This window comes from Hemitrygon akajei, chromosome 23 (genome assembly GCF_048418815.1).
Source record: "Hemitrygon akajei chromosome 23, sHemAka1.3, whole genome shotgun sequence".
In the NCBI taxonomy this organism is placed as follows: domain Eukaryota; kingdom Metazoa; phylum Chordata; class Chondrichthyes; order Myliobatiformes; family Dasyatidae; genus Hemitrygon; species Hemitrygon akajei.
The window spans coordinates 59066887-59089019 of record NC_133146.1 but is presented as its reverse complement, the minus strand read 5'-3'; the positions used below and the strand labels follow the sequence as shown (position 1 = coordinate 59089019).

Genomic DNA, 22133 nt, shown 5'->3' with positions numbered 1-22133 from the left:
TTTGATTTGATGCTCCTGTAACATTTGCCTGATGGCAGAAGAACAAACAGTTTATGGAGAGGGTGTGAGGGGTCTTTAATGATGTACCGTGTCTTCTGGAGACATCTACTCTGAAAGAGGTCTTGGACAGAAGGTAGGGAGACCCCAATAACCTTCTCTGCTCCCCTAACCACCCTCTGCAAGGCTTTTTTGTCGGCAGCACTGCAGCTGGAGTACCAGGTTGTGATGCAAAAGGTCAGCACACTCTCAACCACGCCTCTGTAGAATGTAGTTAAGATGTTAGTGGGGAGTGATGCTTGTTTAAGTTTCCTCAGAAAGTGCAATCTCTGCTGGGCCCGTTTAACAATCCCAGTGGTGTTCCTGGACCAGGTGAGATTGTCCGAGATCTGCACCCCAAGGAACTTGAAGTTTTCCACTCTCTCCACTGTGGAGCTGCTGATGCTGAGTGGTGTGTGCTCAGGCTGAGACCGTATGAAATCGACGATCACCTCCTTGGTTTTGGTGACATTAAGCATCAAGTTGTTGTCACTGCACCAGCTCGCTAGGTGTTTGACCTCCTCTCTGTACATTGTTTCATCATTTTTGCTGATGAGCCCCACCACTGTGGTATCATCAGTAAATTTAATGATCAGGCTCCCCTTGAATCTGGCTGCACAGTCATGTGTTAGCAGTGTAAACAGCAGTGGGCTGAACACACAGCCTTGTGGGGATCCAATGCTCAGTGTGATGGAGTCAGAGATGTTCCTGCCAACACGGACTGACTGTGGTCTCTCTGTCAAGAGGATCCAGCAATGAGGGCTGAATTGCATAAGTATTTATCCCCTATTAATCCCAAATTATCCCCTTTAATATGACACACCAAATCATCACTGATGCAGCCAATTGGGTTTAGAAGTCACATAATTAGTTAAATGGAGATGACTGTGTGCAGTCAAGGTATTTCAATTAATTGTAGAAAAAATACACCTGCATCTGGAAGGTCCATCTACTGGTGAGTCAGCATCCTGGCAAAAACTACACCATGAAGACAAAAGAAAACTCCAAGAAACTCCATGAAAAGGTTATTGAAAAGAACAAGTCAGGAGATAGAAAATTACCAAGTCACTGATTATCCCTTGGAGTACAGTTAAGTTAATCATCAAGCAATGGACAGAATATGGCACAGCTGTAAATCTGACTAGATCTGTCACTCGACCATGCAAGAAGGGGACTAAAGAGGGAGGCCACCAAGAGACCTACGACAACTCTGGAGGAGTTACAAGCTTCAGTGGCTGAGATAGGAGAGACTGTGCATACAACAACCAGGTGCTTCAGCTGTAGCAGCTTTATGAGAGAGTGGCAAAGAGAAAGCCACTGTTGGAAAAAAAAATGCACTTGAAATCTCAGCTAGAGGTTGCCAAAATGCATGTGGGAGACTGAAGTCAACTGGAAGACTATGGTCTGATGAAACCAAAATTCAACTTTTTGGCCATCAGACTAAACACTATGTTTGGCATAAGCCAAACACTGCACATCATCAAAAACACACCATCCCTACCACGAAGCGTGGTGGTGACTGCATCATGCTGTGGGGATGCTTCACTGCAGAAGGCCCTGGAAGGCTTGTCAAGGTAGACGGTAAAGTGAATGCAGCAAAATACAAGAAATCCTGGAAGAAAATCTGAAGTAATCTACAGAAGAACGGCAACTTGGGAGAAGATTTGTTTTCCAGCAAGTCAATGACTCCAAGCATAAAGCTGAAGCCACATAGAAATGGCTTAAAAACAAAAAAGTTAATGTCCTGGAGTGGCCAAGTCAGAGTTCAGACTTCAATCAATTGAGAATTTGTGGCTGGACTTGAAAAGGGTTGATCACTCACAATCCCCATGCAATCTGACAGAGCTTGAGCAGTTTTGTAAAGAGGATTTGGGGAAAATTGCAGTGTCAGAATGTGCAAAGCTAATAGAGACCTATCCACAGCTCCAAAGCTGTAATTGCTACCAATGTTGCACCTACTAAATACTGACTTGAAGGGGATGAGTAATTATGCAATGAATTATTTTGTGTTGAATAATTGTAATAAATTTAGACCAATATGTAGAAATTTGTTTTCACTTAGACACAAAAAAGTCTTTTCTGTTGAAGTGTCAAAAAAGTCAAATTAAATCCACTGTGATTCAATGTTGTAAAGTAATATAATATGAAAACTTCCAAAGGGGGTGGGTATAGTATATGATCTAGGTACAGCACTTTTTATAGGTACAGTTTATGATCCAGTGTGAATTTTTCCAACAGTATGTTATTGCCTCAATAATAAATAACCTGCAAAAACTAGAACAAAACTAGAACTAGGAAGCTAGAACAAAAGCTGCAGAAAAAAAGCATGAAGGAGGTGTGGGATGGGATGAAGATCATCACCGGATGCGGTGCAAAGCGGGGGGCGAACATAAGTGGAGATGTGGAGAAAGCGAACCAGCTGAACAACTTCTTCAACAGGTTCGACAGCTCAATCTCATCCTCACCACAGAAATCCACACCAGGCTTACTTCCCTCACAGGAAAATAGCCACTCACAGGAGACCTTGCCCACGCCCAGGATTACGGCTGCACAGGTGGAAGGTCAACTGAGGAAGATCTGTACCAGCAAGGCGGCTGGACCGGATGGAGTTTCCCCACGATTACTGAGGGCCTGTGCGACTGAGCTGGGAGAACCACTACAGCGCATCTTCAACATGAGCCTGGAGCAGAGAAGAGTACCCAGACAGTGGAAAACATCCTGTATTGTCCCGGTACCGAAGAAATGACTTCAGACCTGTTGCCTTGACGTCGCACGTGATGAAGACCATGGAGCGGCTGATAATACAGAATCTGAGGCCACAAACCAGGCACGCCCAGGATCCTCTTCAGTTTGCGTATAAGGAGAAGGTGGGAGTGGAGGATGCTATCACGTATTTGCTGCACAAATCACTCTCTCACCTAGAGGGGGTCAGTTGTGCTGTGAGGATTACATTCCTTGACTTCTCTAGTGCCTTTAACACCATCCAGCCCAAGATCTTAAGGCACAAACTAACGGAGATGGGAGTAGACTCTCACATGGTGGATTGGATAGTGGACTACTTGACAGATAGACCTCAGTATGTGCGGTTGGGAGACTGTAGGTCTGACACGGTGGTCAGCAGCACAGGGGCGCCGCAGGGAACCGTACTCTCTCCGGTCCTGTTCACCCTGTACACATCAGATTTCCAATATAACTCGGAGTCCTGCCATGTGCAGAAGTTCGCTGATGACACGGCCATAGTGGGGTGTGTCAGGAATGGACAGGAGGAGGAGTATAGGAAACTGATACAGGACTTTGTGATATGGTGCAACTCAAACTACCTGCGTCTCAATATCACCAAGACCAAGGAGATGGTGGTGGACTTTAGGAGATCTAGGCCTCATATGGAGCCAGTGATCATTAATGGAGAATGTGTGGAGCAGGTTAAGACCTACAAGTATCTGGGAGTACAGTTAGACGAGAAGCTAGACTGGACTGCCAACACAGATGCCTTGGCAGGAAGGCACAGAGTCGACTGTACTTCCTAAGAAGGTTGGCGTCATTCAATGTCTGTAGTGAGATGCTGAAGATGTTCTATAGGTCAGTTGTGGAGAGCGCCCTCTTCTTTGTGGTGGCGTGTTGGGGAGGAAACATTAAGAAGAGGGACGCCTCACCTCTTAATAAGCTGGTAAGGAAGGCGGGCTCTGTCGTGGGCAAAGTACTGGAGAGTTTAACATCGGTAGCTGAGCGAAGGGCGCTGAGTAGGCTACGGTCAATTATGGATAACTCTGAACATCCTCTACATAGCACCATCCAGAGACAGAGAAGCAGTTTCAGCGACAGGTTACTATCGATGCAATGCTCCTCAGACAGGATGAAGAGGTCAATACTCCCCAATGCCATTAGGCTTTACAATTCTACCGCCAGGACTTAAGAACTTTTTTAAAAGCTATTATTAATGCTTTTTGAGATAGTGATTTAGATGCATATCATATTTTTTACTGAGTTAAGTATTGTATGTAATTAGTTTTGCTACAACAAGTGTATGGGACATTGGAAAAAAGTTGAATTTCCCCATGGGGATGAATAAAGTATCTATCTATCTATCTATCTATCTAAAACAACACTGACATGCAAAATGGAAGGTACAATATCTACATTTTACTCTTTTCCATCGTATTCAAAGAATATTATTGTTTGCACCCCTGCAGTTGAAACCTTATATTTGCCTAAATGAGATCAAACACTAAATTAAAGCTTCTGGTTTAAATGTATGGCTCATTTATCCTCCATCTGAAGTTTGGATTGCATTTTCTAGGAAATTATCACAAGAGATTCATTAATTTGAATTATCACTGCCTTGAATTAATAGAATAATATATTACAAATTCAATGGAAGGAAGCCTATGGAAATATTCAAGAAATTCCTGTTTGAAGAACGGGATGGAATAGAGGAATACTGGGTAATTTAAAGACAGAATTAAATGACTCCATTACAATTTTAAATATATACTCTTCTGAGAGAGAACTATGGAGAATAGCTTCAGTGAAGAAAGGTCAACAATTTGAATGGTTAACTCTTGTCTTCTGTAAACCTGCTGTCTGACCAGCTGAATAAATCAATCTGCAATAATCAGTATCTGATTATTCGGCATTTGCTGAATTACTTGATGTCTGTAATTTCCACTCATCAGGTTCTCTGTTCCCATGCTCCCTAAGCTTAGGACTCCTTGACGTGAGCTGGTGCTCCTTGACCACTTGCCAGAACTCCAACTCGTGTTTACATTCCACTAACCATTGCCCCTGCTCCTGCTGTTTTCAATTCCATAACACCCCAGTTCATTGAAGCTAGATTTGCTTCGACTCTCCAGGGCCCTAGTTCCCTTTAAACTCACCTGGTTCTATGGCCTGCACTCCCTGTAAAGTTGACAAAAATGTGACAATGAACAAGGTGTCATCTTTTAAAAATTTCTGATTGTCTAGAAATCTGCAAACCCACCATCCCAAAATCCTGAATGGGCAGGTTTAACATAGTTTTGCTGTATCTATTTTCTGTTTTATCATCAGATTTCCAGCTTCTGCAGTTTTTAGCTTTAAGAGAAATTTTGAGAACTTAGTTTCTTCCTGTTCTCAAGTTAATTTTTAAATTGATTTAACTAAGCTGTGACAAAGTAGCATATAGCATTTAAGGGGAAAAATGTACTAATAATTCTGATGTGGCTGTCAAACCTTTGATGATGGCATTGTAAAATAAGGTTTTGTAATATTTTGCTTATGTTGATTTATGTTAAGTTTGATTGTGCAACTAATTCTGAAACACAGTCAAAGAATTTTGTTTGGGATGTCTAAACTGTGGATCTGTCCAGTACAATATCCAAGCCATAGCATTCCATATTGAAACTTGTACAATTTTACAACTGTCAAAAATTGTATCCATGCAATTAGATTGAATTTTTACTAACTATTCCAGTTGTACATTTTAATAGAAAAATTTTGAGTCTTAAAACATCTGAAAGAATTATCTATAAGCATGAAATACTTAAGCCTTAATGGTTTAATGAAACACAATGTGAACACTGGGGAACAGAGGTTTACATAATCAGATACATACATTTGGCCACACTAGTGACCTTTGCATATTGCTTTGCCACAATGCCTATATTCCCTTGGAATGAATTTCTGGACACAATCTTCCACTGGGAAGTGAGCTTAATTGAAATTTGGAGGGTAATAAATCTTTGGAATTCTCTGCTCCGGAGAGATGCATAAACAGATTGAGGAATCTGGCACAGAGGATAAATTTAGCTTGATCACATTGAACAGCAGGCAGGCTAGAAGTTCCAGGTAGCCTGCTCTTGCTTCTATTTTGTGAGTTCCTGGCTTTTTGGCAATTTCTAGCACAACATGGGGTCTCTCTGAGTTTGACTGCAGAAATACAATTACAAACAGTGATGTGCTAGAAGACAATTAAAAACTATATGTGTCTGAATTGACCAAATTAAACCAAATAATAAAATGAGGTACCATATATTTTACTTACTTTTCTCCGTGCAGACAGTTTATTCATTTGAAATAAGTAGGACGGGAAATTACCTGGCACAAGTTCAGCTGTCTATTTCACAGCTGATGTGCCGGGAAGTCTCTGTAAAGCACAACTGTCCAACCACAAGGAGAAGCACATTGGAGTCTGCACAATTTGGGCAAAAGTGGGCATTTCCCTCATTGTTGAAACATCACCAGTAATCTGGATCACAAATGTATGAGGACAGTTCTCATCATTGACTGCCTTTCCAACACCTGAGGCAACCAATAGTGCCTTTTAGACTATCACCTAGAGCAGGGGTTCCCAACCTGGGGTCAACAGACCCTCAGTTAATGGTATGGGTCCATGGCATATAAAAGATTGGGCACCCCTTACCTAGAGAGAAGCAGTCTCCTTAACTTTGGGACAGTATTTGCCAGTGTCTAAATTGACATGTTATTTGTGGTATAAGGCAAATGGTCCATATTTCTTGCCGAGGAACAAAGTAGAATTTACTCTTGTTTGATGGTTCTTTCTCCTCTAAATTGCAATTTGGTGCAATCTGTTGCCAGTAATGAAGTAAAGGCCTGTGCCTTTACTTTGAATTGTGAAATAACTCAAAGCCATGCATGAATGCAGAACCCCATTCATAATAACTAAATAAATTTTGAACAGTTAACCATGACACCAAGTCATGTCACCTGCAGAAATTCTCCGTTGACTCAGCAATAGTTGGGTGTATAAAAGGAGGACTGGAGGATGAATACAGGGCCCTAGGGAAGGCCTTTATCGAATGGTGCAAGCTGAATCATCTGCAGCTCAACATCAGTAAGACAAAGGAGATGGTGATAGACTTTAGGAAGACCAAGCCTGTTACTATTGATGGTAAGGACATGGATGTGGTGAGGACCTACAGATACCTGGGGGTGCACCTGAATGACAGACTTGAGTGGAGCACCAACAGAGTCGCCTTTACTTTCTGAGGAGAATGAGGTCCTTTGGAGTATGCAGATCTCTCCTTCACATGTTCTACCAGTCTGTAGTTGCCAGTACAATCTTTTATGCAGTGGTGCGCTGGGGCAATGGCATCAACACAAGCAATGCCAACAGGCTCAATAAACTGATTAGAAAGGCTGGCTCTGTTATAGGAGTCAAATTGGACATACAGGAGGCTGTGGTAGAACAAAGGACCCTCTAGAAAATCCTGGCAGTTCTGGACAATGTTTCTCACCCTCTACATGGCACCTTGGCTGAATAGAGGAGCACCTTTAGTAATAGACTAAGAGAACTGTACTGCTCCAAAGATTCTTATCCTCACACTTTAGGCTCTATAATGAGTCAACCTATAGGTGGGGAAGTGATAACCCCTCCTGTTAGACTGTTATTAGGCCTGTTTACCACACTCTGCTATCATGGACATCTTTACAATACTACCATCAATTCTTATCTGGACAATGAACATGCACCCATTACTGAGTAATATTACATTAATTCTTGCAGTACCATCTTATCAGTGTGAACTTGTAAATCTTGTAATGAACTTTTGACTTGTAAATCTTGTACATCTTATTTTTAAGATAACTTATTTTTTATTTTTCTTACTTCTAATATTTATATATACATGCACTTGTAATGCTACTGTGGCACTGTAATTTCCTTTGAGATCAATAAAGTATCTTTGCATAGCAATGAACCATCAAACAAGTGAAAATACTGCAACATTTCTGGTGACCAGAAATATTACAAACCTATTACAATCTCTATTATTCTATAGATTTATTGAGTCTGCCTGCAAGAAAATTTATCTCGGGGTTATAGATGGTAACATAAGTTTACTTTGAACTTTGTAGAATCCTTAAAAAAATTATTTAAGAACACCTGAAAAACTTAGAAACATTTAATTACAGCCAAACAATTAAATAATTAAGTTAAACATTAAAATTTTTAACTATGCAATCCTGAACAGGTAGTTGGTACAGATTCTCCACTGCAGATGACAGGAAGTTGCTGTAGTTTCAGATTTCCCCATACAGTGGAGCACATTTTAGAAAAGAAGTCACTAGACAGCAGACTTTAATTTTGTGGCCCTGTACTTGCATTCCTGCATATGAAGATGCAGAAATTGTGCTCAGTTGTTACACAGCAAAGTTGACAAACACTAACAGATTTGATGAGAATTTTCAATAAAAGCCTGCCTGTCCTAACTATATTGTAGTGTGCATGGATTTCAGTAAGCAGATAAAGGCAGCATAATTCAGCTTGTAACATTGCACTTGTGCTGTTGGCACATCCTGAAACACAGGGACCTATGACCGAATTGCCAGCTTTAAACAATATTGGCAATGGAGCTTGACGAAAAAGACTTTCATTTAGAGAAGTCAATTAGTACTGAATAAAAATGAATCTACCCTCTCTTGTACTGGTTTGATCTCTCATGGTGAGGCCTTTCACATTGAAAAGATCTTCCATGCTGTAAACCTGCAATGTATGTGAGATCATGACAAGCTCCAGGTAAAATAAGCTAGCTAGATTATGCTCTGTAATACCTTAAAATGTACCATATGTGGTTTCGCTTTATCATTCTGTAAAGGCGATCCCCATATGCTCTCATTTTTTTCAATGGAGGCTAGTTCTCCAAGAATCTTCCATGATCACAGACTATTATTTTAAACTCTGAACCTGAAAGATATTGTGCGTTCTTATTTAGAAAGTGTAAACAATATTAAAACAAGTCTTTACATTCTTTCATATCCTATTGGGACTCATTCAGACACTAAGAAATGTTCAACCAATAGAATTGTTCCAAGTTGCTACAGCTTTGATGTTCTAAGATTTAGATATCTCCGACATAAAGCCTTGGCCTTTTTCTGAATTAATTACGAAGTCAGACTCATTGCCCCACATTCCAAACACTTTGAAAATGCTTCCTTTAACAATGCAAACAAAATATCAAATACTTCTTGATGCTCATGCATGCAAGATATAGAGATAAATTTGTGTTCAAAAGTAAAACCCAAAAGCCTGTCACAGATAATAAACTAGAAGGAAACATTCAGTCTTCCTGACTCTGTGGCGTCTTTGTTCCTGTTCACACGCAATTAAGACCTTTAAAGTAACATGACTGGTGTAGAACACAAGTTTTAGTGGAGACTGATTTCTGTCCATTCCCCATTCTAATCTTTCGAAAGTTAACAATATGCACTCTGATGGTAGCAATTCAAGGGCCACTTTCCACAAACTAAATCAGTGAAGAACCCCACCCTGCATCCCTTCCTGCTTTCTCTCATATTTTTGACAATGCCATACACTATGGACTAGAGTTCTTGACACATAATAAATTGCTGTTCACATCCATTGCTTTCACTAGAAATGCAAACATGACAGGGAGTCTTTTGATAGATCGCAAAACAATGCAATAAAGAAATAAAAGAGAAATAAAAAAGAATTGAAAGAAATCTGGCAATATTTGGATTTTGACAAGTACTGGAATTAACTCGAGAAAGTCTGTAGATGCTAGAAATCCAAAGTAACATCCACAAAATGCTGGAGGAGCTCAGCAGGTCAGGCAGCATCTTTAATTAACTCATTACTTTCATTCATTCAAGAAAAGTAATTCCTTATTCACTGGAATCTTTTCCATTCATAGGAAGTACCAAAGTACAGATGCTCTCTTGGCTATTACCGGGTAGTTATCAACATGTCTCTAGAAATTACCCCTAAATTTATTGGATAGATATTAAAAGGTATTGTTAGTATTATCAGAAACAATGCAACAACTTTTTCTTGAAAACACCTGCTTTTAGGCTCTGTGTTTGAGTTTTGTATGTGTACTACTTAACTGGTGTCGGTCATATTCTGGGTTTTATTGCTTGTTTGAAGTTAGCAATCTACAAAGCAATTCCATATGCAGGGGTCTGCAAAGGTAGCTTATGCAAGGCAGATTTCAGTGAATAAATGACAATGAGACTCAAGAAGTATTGCTGCAAGTTATTTTGTAGATTTATAGGCACTGTATATACTGTACACGATAATTTGCAATTAGTTTGGGTATGCAGGAGCCTGGCTGAAATAAAGACGTTAATTAAAAACAGGAACATTTGTATTTTTCCTGTGCTAGATTATTTACTAATCTCTTTCAATCCTGGGTTTTACAATCATTTTCTTGTTTAATATTCTACCAATTATTTTTGTACCTCTCCTTTGATAGACTATAGAAAAGTACAGCACAAAAATGAGGTCTTTACCCCAACACATCTACATTGACTATGAAGGATTAAACTAATCTCATCTGCTCACACATGATCCATAAATCTGTATTCCCTGTCAGTTCTGGTGTCTGTCTATATGCCTTTTAAATGCTATTATCGTATCCATTTCTACTATCGCTCCGGCGATGCATTCCAGGAACCTACCTCTCTGTGTAAACCTTTTACTCTGTATATCTTTAAACTTTTCCCCTTTCACCTTAAAGCTAAATCTTCTACTGTACTATTCGGTATCAAAATCAGGTTTAAAATCATTGGCATATGTCATAAAATTTGTTAACTTTGCAGCAGCAGTACAGTGCAATATATGATAATAGAGAGAAAAAATAATAACCATTTGATACTTCAACCCTGGGAAAAAAGTTCAAAGTAAATTTATTATCTAAGTACATACATGTCACCATATACAACCCTGAAATTCATTTTCTTGTGGGCTTTCACAGTAAATTCAAGAAACATGATAGCATCAATGAAAGGCCTCACACAAGATGGACAAATAACATTGTGCAAAAGCAACCAACTATGTAAACAAAAAAATCAATAAGAAAGAAAGAAATAAATATTGAGAACATGAGATGAAGAGTCTTTGAAGCTGAGTTCATAGGTTGTGTTCAGTTCAGTGTTGGGGTGAGTGAAGTTGTGTGAAGTTATCCCCTCTGATTCAAGACCCTGATGGTTGAGGGGTAGAGACTGTTCCTGAACCCAGTGGTGTTGGTCCTGAGGCTCCTGCACCTCCTTTCTGATGACAGCAGTGAGAAGAGAGCATGGTCTGGATGATGGAGGCCCTTGATGATGGATGATGCTTTCCTGCAACAGCACTCCATGTAGCTGTGCTCGATGGTGGGAAGGACTTTACCTGTAATGGACAGAGCTGTATCCACTACTTTTTGCAGGCTTTTCCAGTCAAGGGCATTGGTGCTTCCATGCCACGCTGTGATGCAAACAGTCAATATCTACTCCACCACACATCTATAGAAGTTTATCAAAGTTTTAGATGTGGGTTTTAGAAGTTTTAGTTCCTGGATGTGGGGGTAGAAGGGCAGGTTGGCAAGTTTGCAGATGACACAAAGGTTGGTGGTTTTGTAGATAGTGTAGAGGATTGTCAAAGATTGCAGAAAGACATTGATAGGATGCAGAAGTGGGCTGAGAAGTGGCAGATGGAGTTCAACCCAGAGAAGTGTGAGGTGGTACACTTTGGAAGGACAAACTCAACTCCAAGGCAGGGTACAAAGTAAATGGCAGGATAATTGGCAGTGTGGAGGAGCAGAGGGATCTGGGGGTACATGTCCACAGATCCCTGAAAGTTGCCTCACAGGTAGATATGGTAGTTAAGAAAGCATATGGAGAGGGATAAGTTGAACTTTCATAAGTTGAGGGATAGAGTTTAAGAATCGCGATGTAATGATGCAGCTGTTTAAAACTCTAGTTAGGCCACACTTGGGGTACTGTGTCCAGTTCCGGTCGCCTCACTATAGGAAGGATGTGGAAGCATTGGAAAGGGTACAGAGGAGATTTATCAGGATGTTGCCTGGTTTAGAGAGTATGGATTATGATCAGAGATTAAGGGAGCTAGGGCTTTACTCTTTGGAGAGAAGGAGGATGAGAGGAGACATGATAGAGGTGTACAAGATATTAAGAGGAACAGACAGAGTGGACAGCCAGCGCCTCTTCCCCAGGGCACCACTGCTCAGTACAAGAGGACATGACTTTAAGGTAAGGGGAGGGAAGTTCAAGGGGGATATTAGAGGAAGGTTTTTCCACTCAGAGAGTGGTTGGTGCATGGAATGCACGGCCTGAGTCAGTGGTGGAGGCAGATACACTAGTGAAGTTTAAGAGACTACTAGACAGGTATTTGGAGGAATTTAAGGTGGGGGGTTATATGGGAGGCAGGGTTTGAAGGTCGGCACAACATTGTGGGCCGAAGGGCCTATAATGCGCTGTACTATTCTATGTTCTATGACATGTCAAATCTAGGCAAACTTCTAAGAAAGTAGAGGCGTTGCCACATTTTCTTTGTATTGGCAATTACATGCTGAAACTAGGACAGATCCACTGAGATGTCACACCGAGAAATTTAAAATTGCTGACCCTCTCCATTGCTGATTTCCCAATGAGGACTGGCTCATGGGCCTCTGGTTTCCTCATCCTGTAGTTGATAATCAGTTCGTTGATCTTGCTCACACCGAGTGAGGGGTTGTTGTTGTTGTAGTACCACTCAGCCAGATTTTCAATCTCCCTACTATATACTGATTTGTCCCCTCCTTTTATTTGGACAAAGATAGTAGAGTTGTCAGCAAACTTATATATGGTATTGGAACTACGCCTAGCCTCATAAAGTGAGAAGAGCAGGGGGCTAAGACACAGCCTCATGGTACACATGTGCTGATGGTGATGTTGAGGAGAAGTTGCCAATATGAACTGACTGGGGTTTGCAGATGAGGAAATCGAGGATCCAGTTGCACAAGGAAGTATTGAGGCCTAGGTCTTAGAGCTTATTGATTAGTTTTGAGTGGATGATAGTGTTGAATGCTGAGCTGTAGTCAATGAAGAGCATCCTGATGTACATATCTTCACTGCCCAGATTTTCCAGGGTTGAGTGAAGAGCCAATGAAATGGCATCTGCTGTTGACTTGTTGTGACAGTAGGCAAATTGGAATGGATCCAACTTGCTTCTAAGGGAGGAGTTGATAAGTTTCAACACCAGCCGCTCAAAACACTTTATCACTGTGGATGCAAGTGCTACTGGATGATAGTCATTGAGGCAGGCTACCACGTTTTTCTTAGGCACTGGTATGATTGGAGCCTACTTGAAGCAGTTGGGTACCTTTGACTGCAGAAATGAGAGGCTAAAAGTATCAGTGAACACTCCAGACAGTTGACCAGCACAGATCTTTAGTACTCAGCTGGGTACCCCATCTGGACTGGATGTTTTCCATGGGTTCACCCTGCTGAAGATGTTCTCACATTGGCCTCAAAGATTGAAATCACAGGGCCATCAGGGACTGTGGAAGATGCTTCTATCTACCCTAGTATATCCATCTACCCAATTTATACTTGTATCTGAACACTCCTCAGTCTCCAGTGCTCCAGAGAAAACAATTTATGTTTGTTCGACCTCTCTCAATAACTGATAGATTCAATCCTTGTGAACTTTTGCACCATCGCAGAATCCTCCATATCCTTTCTATAGTGTGGTGATTAGACTGCAAAGAAACTGCAAATAGAATCATTGAACACTACAGCACAGAAACAGGCTATTTGGCCTATCTAGTCTGTGTGAACCATTAATCTGCCTAGTTCAATCGACCTGCACCTGGATCATAGCCCTCCATATGCCTTTCATCCATGTAATCAGTCCAAATTACTCTTAAATGTTAAAACTGACCCCATGTCAACAATCTCTCTTTCAGAAGTTCATGCTTTTCTAAGTGTGAGAAAATTCTGTCCCTCAGAATCTTCCCTGCTAGTTTCCTTGCCTCTCATGCAAGGCTCTCTGGCCTATAATTTCTGGGTTTGTCCCTGTTACTCTTCTTAAACAATGAAATGATACTGATCATTTTGCAGTTTTTTTACATCTTGCCTGTGGCCAAAGAGGACTCTAAGATCTCTGTCACTAAGTACTTTTTTCCCCTTTATTCTACTTTCCTTATGATGTAAAGGAACCAGGAAGATATTGAATTTATGAAGGGAAAAAGGGAACCTCCATAAGTTACAACTGGTAACTGCTAGTTAAAAACTGAACAAGCTCAAAAAAGACAAGTATTTGTACATATAAAGTTGATAAAATCCACTTTGTGACAGCTGAGATTCACTGAAATGTTAAAATATACTGATTCAATAAAACACAAAACAACTTTATTTACTGATGACAATATTTACTTGGAAACTAACTTCAGAAACAAATATTATTCATAATTTATTGTCGTAGCATATGCTTGTAAGGAAGTAACAATCTCACCAAAAGAGCCAAAAGCTAGATCCCACGGTGAACTAACTGACTGCTCCATTCCGGTTTTGCCACCTTCTTGGTCCGTTCCCTGAACTCCGGTTCCTGCTATAGTGGTCACCTTTTCTGTTACAAGGTCAATCTAAACAAGGAAATAGTGCCAGTCAAAAGACATTTCTTTCACGAGTCTGCATACAACTAGAGATATGGACACATTTGAATATGCCCTTTGGGAAATTTGACACCCCTGGGGAAACTTGATCATGGAGAAATTAACTTTCTTTTAAAGTTCTAGACAGAAACTAACATTAGTTTCAATGAACCTGTGTGAGGATATTAAAGGCAAGTGATTGAATTGGCATTCAAGTAAGAGTGTGTCAATAACAGAATGTGCTTATTACAGTACAAGTCCTCCCTCAGTTTATGAACTAACTTATTGTGACGCTGTATACATATGAACAAGAGACTGGCAGGATGGATGGGTTGGATTTGCTGCCTGCTGTAGACCTGTAAGCATGCTCTACTGTTGGGAATGGGACATTTCCGCATAGTAACACAATCAAAATGCTGGAGGAACTTAGCAGATCAGGCAGCATGTATGGAAAAGATTAAACAGTCGACGTTTCAGGCTGAGACCCTTCACCATGTCTGGAAAGGAAGGGGGAGAAGCCAGATTGAGAAGTTAGGGTGAGGGGAAGGAGTACAAGCTAGAAGGCAATATGTGAAGCCAGGTGGATAGGGGAGATGGAGGTGAAATGAAGTGATAAGCTGGGAGGTGATAGGTGGAAAAGGTAAAGGGGTGAAAAAGAAGGAAACTAATAGTTGAAGAGAGTGGATTATGAGAGAAAGGGAAAGATGAGGGGCACCAGGGCGAGGTGATAGGTGAGGAGAAGAGAAGAGGTAAGAGGGGAGCCAGAGTGGGGAATGGAAGAAGGGGGAAATGGAAAAATTACCGTAAATTACAGACATCAATGCTCTTGCCATCGGGTTGGAGGCTACTTAGATGGAATACGAGGTGTTGCTCCTGCAACCTGAGAGTGACCTCATCATGGTAGTAGAGAAAGCCATGAACTGACATGTCGGAACAGGAGTGTGAATTAAAATTAAAATGATTGGCCACCAGGAAATCCTGTTCGTTTAGGATGGAGCAAAGATGCTCATAAAGCTGTCCCCCAATCTACATCGGGTCTTCCTGATGTAAAAGTTCACATTGGGAGCACCTGATACAGTAGACAACCACAACATGTAAAAAGTGGTCGGAACACCAATCCCTATGGATCTAGTCACTGGCAGCCAATTAGAAAACCCCCTTTATTACCATTCATTTTCACCTGCCAGCAAGCCAATCTTCTGACAATACATATCAGCCCTTATGATCCATTGTATTTCTTTTAAGTTTCAGGCCAAGTTGGAATTCAGTTCTGTTGGACAAGAGGCCAAGATCTTTGGCACATTAGGGGCCTAGGATGCCAAGACTAAGCCAACCTCAACCATCCTCCAGCAATAAAATTACTCTTACAAGGCAGCAGAGTGAGAGTTCTTAGCTAGGTCCAGATTTCAAGTAATATTATGATCGGCTTCCTGGTGCTGATTTTGTCCCACATCCCAAAGAAGTGCTAGTAAGTTAACTAGCAGCAAGAAAACCAGTCGGTACCTGACAGGCAAGTGTGAGTAAATAGATTGCATATAGGTAAGAGGGCAACACGTTTAGAACCTGGCACTAACTCAAATAGCTGAATTGCCTCCTTCAGGGTTGTAGGGAAATACGATATAGTTCACTTTGGCTGGAAGAGACAAAAATTTGACACAAATTCCCAACATAATTGTGTACGTGGTCTAAACTAAAAATAAAAACAAATTGAATTCATTGTAAAAATCTTTGGCAGGTTTAAAAATTCTAAAACAAAGTTAATGTGAATATGATACAAAATTGTGGATAATATTTTTTAAAGAATATGTTAAAAATTCTTTGAAATATGAGGCATCGCTCAAAGATATCCTGGATGCTGGGGAGGCCAGTGCCAAAGAAAGAGCTGACTGAGTTTACAACTTTTTGCTGCTTAATATTAAGTTAAGTCTTATTATAGCAAAGACATCATTAACCTGGAAAGAGTAAAGAAAAGACTGACTCTGGATGTTTACTGGACTTGGAGGCCTGAGTTACAAAGAGAGAATTGGTAAACTAGGACTTTATTCCCAGGAACGTAGGAGACTAGACAAATGTGTACAAAGCAATCAGGAGCATAGACGTGGTAAGAACACATAGTTCTTTTTTCCCCAAGATAGGAATGCTTAAAAACAAAAGGTCATAGATTTAAAGTTAGAAGTGAGTGATTTAAAATGGACATTAGGGGCAGCTTCTTCACACAATTGATGGTGTTCATTCAGAATGAGCTGCCAGAAATTGTGGTTGAGGTTGGCACATTAGCAACATTTAAAAGGCATCTAGGCAAGCACATGAATAATAGAAGTTCAGAGGGCAGGTGGGATTAGCTTGCCTGGCAACACAGCCTTCACTGACAAATTAAGCCAAAGGGCCTATTTCCATGTTGTGTGACTCTTGACTCTAAATGAGACAAATGAACAAAGTTACTTTGTAGAAAATAAACAGCATGCACTATCATGAGTTCCATCAGTACTGGTTTATTTTAAAATTTTACCTTTCTTATTGCATGGTTCTCAGTATCTGCCACATAGATGATATTGTCCTTCATCAATATCCCCTGAGGTGAATTGAAAGTGGCTTCAAAAATGCTCCCATCTTTCCATCCACTCTTTGGTCCTGTTTGTTTAAGAAACAAATTTTACATACTTTATTGCACTTAAACAATAAAATTATAAATATCTAATTGATCTTGATATTATCAGACACTTAAGAATAAGGAGTGGGATTAAGAGTATAGGAACACACACAAGTGCGAAAATAAACCATATGGTCCCACTAGACTGTTCTGCCATCCAAAAGGATTATAGTTGATTTACTACATAAATCACTATTTTCCTTTCCAATTCCCATAATTTACTGATCATAAAAATCTATCAATCAATCTCCATCTTGACAACAATCTTGGATAGAGAATTTTGATGATGCTCAACTCTGAGAAGAAATTCCCTTGAACAAAATCTATTAAGACCATCCAGTTGTCATTAAACTTTGGATCCTAAATCTAATATCTTTTGCAAAAATGATTAAGAATTTGGAATAGTCACTTGGGTATAATTTTGGAAAACCACAAGGCTGAAAACCATTCCAATTTTAAATGAAACAAACACAAATTTTAAAAAGCCGCAAGTCAAATTTTAATGGAGTATTTATATCACAACAGTATTAATTTATATAATTCAAATACTTTGAAATGCTGATTTTTTTTTGATGGGTTTATTTTTAGTGTAATTTTCCCATATGTAGATGTACCTGCCTATTTTCTACCTAAAGAGACACAATCTTCAAAAGGTGATGCTTCAAAAAGGTGTCATCCATCATTAAGGAAACCCACCAGCCAGGATATACCCAATTCACATTACTACCTTCAGGGAGGAGGTACAGGAGCCTGAAGGCACAGAACAATGTTTTAGGAACAGTTTCAAAGATAATGATAAACCTAATTCTGATTCTGAAATGACAGTAGGTGCTATTAAAAGGATATCTGAGCCAGATGACTATTTCATAGTAAAGTAATAATGACATTTTTAAACTCATATCTTTCTTGATTTGTACTACTCCAGAAATGATACCAGTTTATGCTGGATTTTCCAAAGCTGTTGCTATCAAGTTTATGGTTGACCTCAATGGAGCTTTCATAATTATTAATGATGTTTTATACAATAGAAGTAACAATTATTTCTTATATGTTATTTTGAACGAAGTAACTTGTATGAAAGCACTTCAAAGGAGAACTAATAGACAAGATGTGATATAGGGGCATTTGTGTTTAAAAGCACCACTGTACCATCAAAAGCCCAAGTCTTCAAAATCTCTCTTTGAACCTTTAAGTTTCTTCTTCTCTTAAACACAAGAGATTCTGCAGATGCTGGAAATCCAGAGCAACACATACAAAATACTGCAGGAACATAACAGGTCAGGCAGCATTGATGGGAATGAATAAACAGTTAACATTTCTGGCTGAGACCCTCCACCAGATTCTGATGAAGGATCTTGGCCCAAAATGTCAGCTGTTTATTCACTTCCATAGATACTGCCCTGACATGCTGAGTTACTCCAGTATTTTGTGTGTGTCCCTGTTGTACCTTCTATTAATTTGCTTCAAACAGTTATGGTTTTATGTGAAAAAATATGATTATAAAGTTATATTTTGATTTTAAATCAACATGTATTTAGGTAACGTTTATGTTCACAAAGGAATATCTTAACAGCTTATGAACTGTCATAATATATTAAAGAAACAAGGTAGTGGTTTGCATAATTAGTGCTGATTTTAAGCTTCATTCACTATGTGTAAAAATAATGTAAAATAGCTGAGAAGTAGCAAGCATTTTTTTTCAAAAAAAAGGAAAATGCCTGTTGAGCTTTAAGTCAATTAAGGATCAAAACAACAATATTAGAATAGAATATACTTGTCATTGTCTGTATAAACTGCCTACTCACAGCACCCAATCCCTGTGCAGGTTGCAGGAATAGGCAGTCCAAACAGTTTGGCTTGGGCAAGATGGGCCGAAGGACCTGTTCTTTACTTTTCTATGACTGTACATCAACCTTCGTTTTGCTTTGATTTAGAAATGACTTCCCCTATCCCATAGGTATGATTTACAGTTAAGATGGTGCTACCAAATGTGTGCAACCGCTTACTGGTGGTTTAAAAAAAAGGCAAGAAATTCAACTAAAATCACCATTAAATACCCCTGTTCAGAAGTAAGTTGTGCTAAATTATCACCACAAATAGTGAGGAATGAGTGATGACCAGGCAAGTTTGGGGATAAGCTAAGATGGTGTGTTGCATCCAGCATCTAGCCGCAGGTTCTAACAAACCACAGTAAGGAGTTGGAGCTGCTGAACTCCAGACCATTTGGGAGGCTGAGGTGGTGATAGATAGGACATATAGAGAGGTGGTTACACCAAGATGCAGGACACAGGAAACTGGGTGACAGTCAGCAAGAGGAAAAGGGTTAAGGAGCAAGTGCAGGGTACCTTTGTGGCCATACCCCTCCTCAACAGGGATACCAACTTTGGATACTGTTGGGTGGATGACCTAACAGACAAAAGTCATGGTGGTTGGTCTCTAACAATAAGTCTGCCTCTGACTCAGGAGAAGGGAGAGAAGAGGTATGCTGTGGCGATAGGGGATTTGTTAGATAGGAGAATGGATAGGAGGTTCTGTGGGCAAGAAAGAGATTCCCGGATGGTATGTTGCCTCCCGGGTGCCAGTTGAGATATCTCGCATCGAGTGCTCAGCATTCTTAAGTGAGAGGGTGAACAGGCAGAAGTCATGGTCCATATAGGTACCAATGACATGGGGAGGACAAGTGATGAGGTTCTGCATAGAGAGTTCAAGGAGTTAGGTGCTAAGTTAAAGGGCAAGACCTCCAGGGTTGTGACCTCAGGAATGCAACCCGTGCCATGTGCTAGTGAGGTCAGAACTAGGAAGATTATACAGTTTAATACATGGCTAAGTAGTTGGTGTAGGAGGAAGGGTAAAATTTTTGGATCATTGGGCTCTCTTCCAGGGAAGGTGGGATCTATACTGAGGGATGGTTTACACCTGAAATGGAGGGGGTCTATTATCAGAGTGGGAAGGTTTGTTAATGCTGCACAGTGGGTTTTAAAAGAGAATTGCAGAGGGATGGGAACCTGAGTGCCAGAACAGTTAATAGAGGAGTTCTGGAGGCAGATGTTGGTAAGACCTTAGACTAAGTTAGGAATCAAAAGGTTGATACTGGTGTGACTAGTATACTGAGCTGCCTATATTTCAATGCAAGAAGTATCAGAGGAAAGGCAGATAATAGTGCTGAAAATGAGGTAGCTGGTTTACAAACAGAGGCAATGTGTAGTGAGGAGAGGCTGTTCATAGGGAAAACTTGCAGCCAATAAAATGAGCTGCAACGTAAAAGGCAGACAAAATCAGAAAGGGTGAACACAGGACTGAATGCGCGCAGTATGCAGATTAAGGTGGATGAACTTGCAGCACAGTTGCAGATTGGCAGGTATGATGTTGTAGGCATCACTGAATAATGGCTGAAAGATTATAGCTGAGCGCTTAACATCCAAGGATACACATTGTATTGGAAGGATACGCAGGAAGGTAGAAGGGTGGTGTTGCTCTATTGGTAAAAAAGAAATCAAATCAAAGAAGTGACATGGAGTCAGAAGGTGTTGAATCATTGTGGAGGGAGGCAAAGGTAAAAAGGCCCTGATGGGTGTTGTATACAGAACCCCAAACAGTAGTAAGGATGAGGCCTACAGAAAGAAAATGCATGACATAAGGTCAATGATACAATAGTCATGGGGGGCTTCAGTATGCAGGTAGACTGGGAAAATTAGGTTGGTGCTGGATTACAGGAGGGAGAACGTCTAGAGAGACTATGAGATTACTTTTTAGAGCAGCTCGTGGTAGAGCCCACTAGAGGATCAGCCATTTTGGACTGGGTGTTGTACAATGAACCAAAATTGATTAGAGAGATTAAGGTAAAAGATCACTTAAGGGAGTGATCATAATATGATCGAATTCTCTCTGAAGTTTGAGAAGGAGAAGCTAAAGTCAGATGTATTAGTATTACAGTGGAGTAAAGGGAATTACAGAGGCATGAGAGAGGAGTTGACCATAACTGATTGGAAAAGGACATTGGTGGGATGACAGCAGAGCAGCAATGGCTGGAATTTCTGGAGGCAATTTGGAAGGCACAGAGTATATACATCCCAAAAAGGAAAAAGTATTCTAAAAGATGACACAACTGTGGCTAACAAGAGAAGTCAAAGCCACCATAAAAGCCAAAGAGTGGGCATATATTACAGCAAAATTAGTGGGAAGTTAAAGGATTAGGAAGCTTTCAAATACCAACAAAGGCAACTAAAAAAGTCATTAAGAAGGTAAAGATGGAATATGAAAGTAAGCCAGCCAAAAACATTAAAGTGGATACCAGAAGTTTCTTTAGATACATAAAGTTTAGAAGAAAGACAAAACTGGATAATGGATGACTGAAAAATGATGCTGGAGAGATAGTAGTAGGGGACGACAAAATAGTGGATGAACTGATTAAGTATTTTGCATCAGTCTTCACTGTGGAAGACACTAGCAGTATGGTGGAAGTTTCAGGAGTCGGGGGCATGAAGAGTGTGAAGTTACCATTATTAGGGAGAAGGTGTTTGGGAAACTGAAAGGTCTGAAGGCAGATAAGTCACCTGGACCATATGGTGTACCCCCATAGTGTTCTGAAAGAGGTGGCTGAAGAGATTATGGAGGCATTAGTAATGATCTTTCAAGAATCACTAGATTTTGGAATAGTTCTGACAGAATCTGGGCCTTAAGCAAGGCAATAAACGGCGTGGTCTAGGCCCTGAGGCCTTCACAGCAGCCGTGTCCTAGTGTGAGGTACAATCTGCTGTTGTTTCGACAAATTAAATGCTGGCCTAGATAGACTGAAAAGACAGGGTGTCGGGATCCAAGGTGAGAGCCAACTTTGCTCACTCTCTGCAATGGTTACTCTTCTCTCCATTGCACTGAGGCTATGAAGACTGCCCTGGCTGCTGTGCTCCATGGCCACTAATATGACGGACTGATAAGCAAGGCAGTGGGTCAACTCCGGTGCTCGGAGCTGAGGACTCAATTTGGTTTGGAATGTTGTTGTTCCCTTGAATTGTTTGCATGATTTGCATTTTTCCCTTTCTCTTGCAAATCAGGTGTTGCTCTTTTAATTTTTATTCTTTAATTGA

The 22133-nt window shown here is 40.3% G+C and overlaps 1 protein-coding gene across 1 annotated transcript in view; it reads right to left on the bottom strand.

Annotated features, from left to right (window-relative positions):
* nhlrc2 (NHL repeat containing 2) overlaps positions 1–22133 on the bottom strand; it is an 86059-nt gene that overhangs the window by 37125 nt on the left and 26801 nt on the right. The window contains exons 4-5 of the mRNA XM_073027795.1: positions 16909–17030; positions 14261–14390 (exon numbers count right to left, since the gene is read on the bottom strand). Of these exons, the coding sequence (XP_072883896.1) occupies positions 14261–14390; positions 16909–17030 (252 nt within the window). The remainder of the gene's footprint in view (positions 1–14260; positions 14391–16908; positions 17031–22133) is intronic.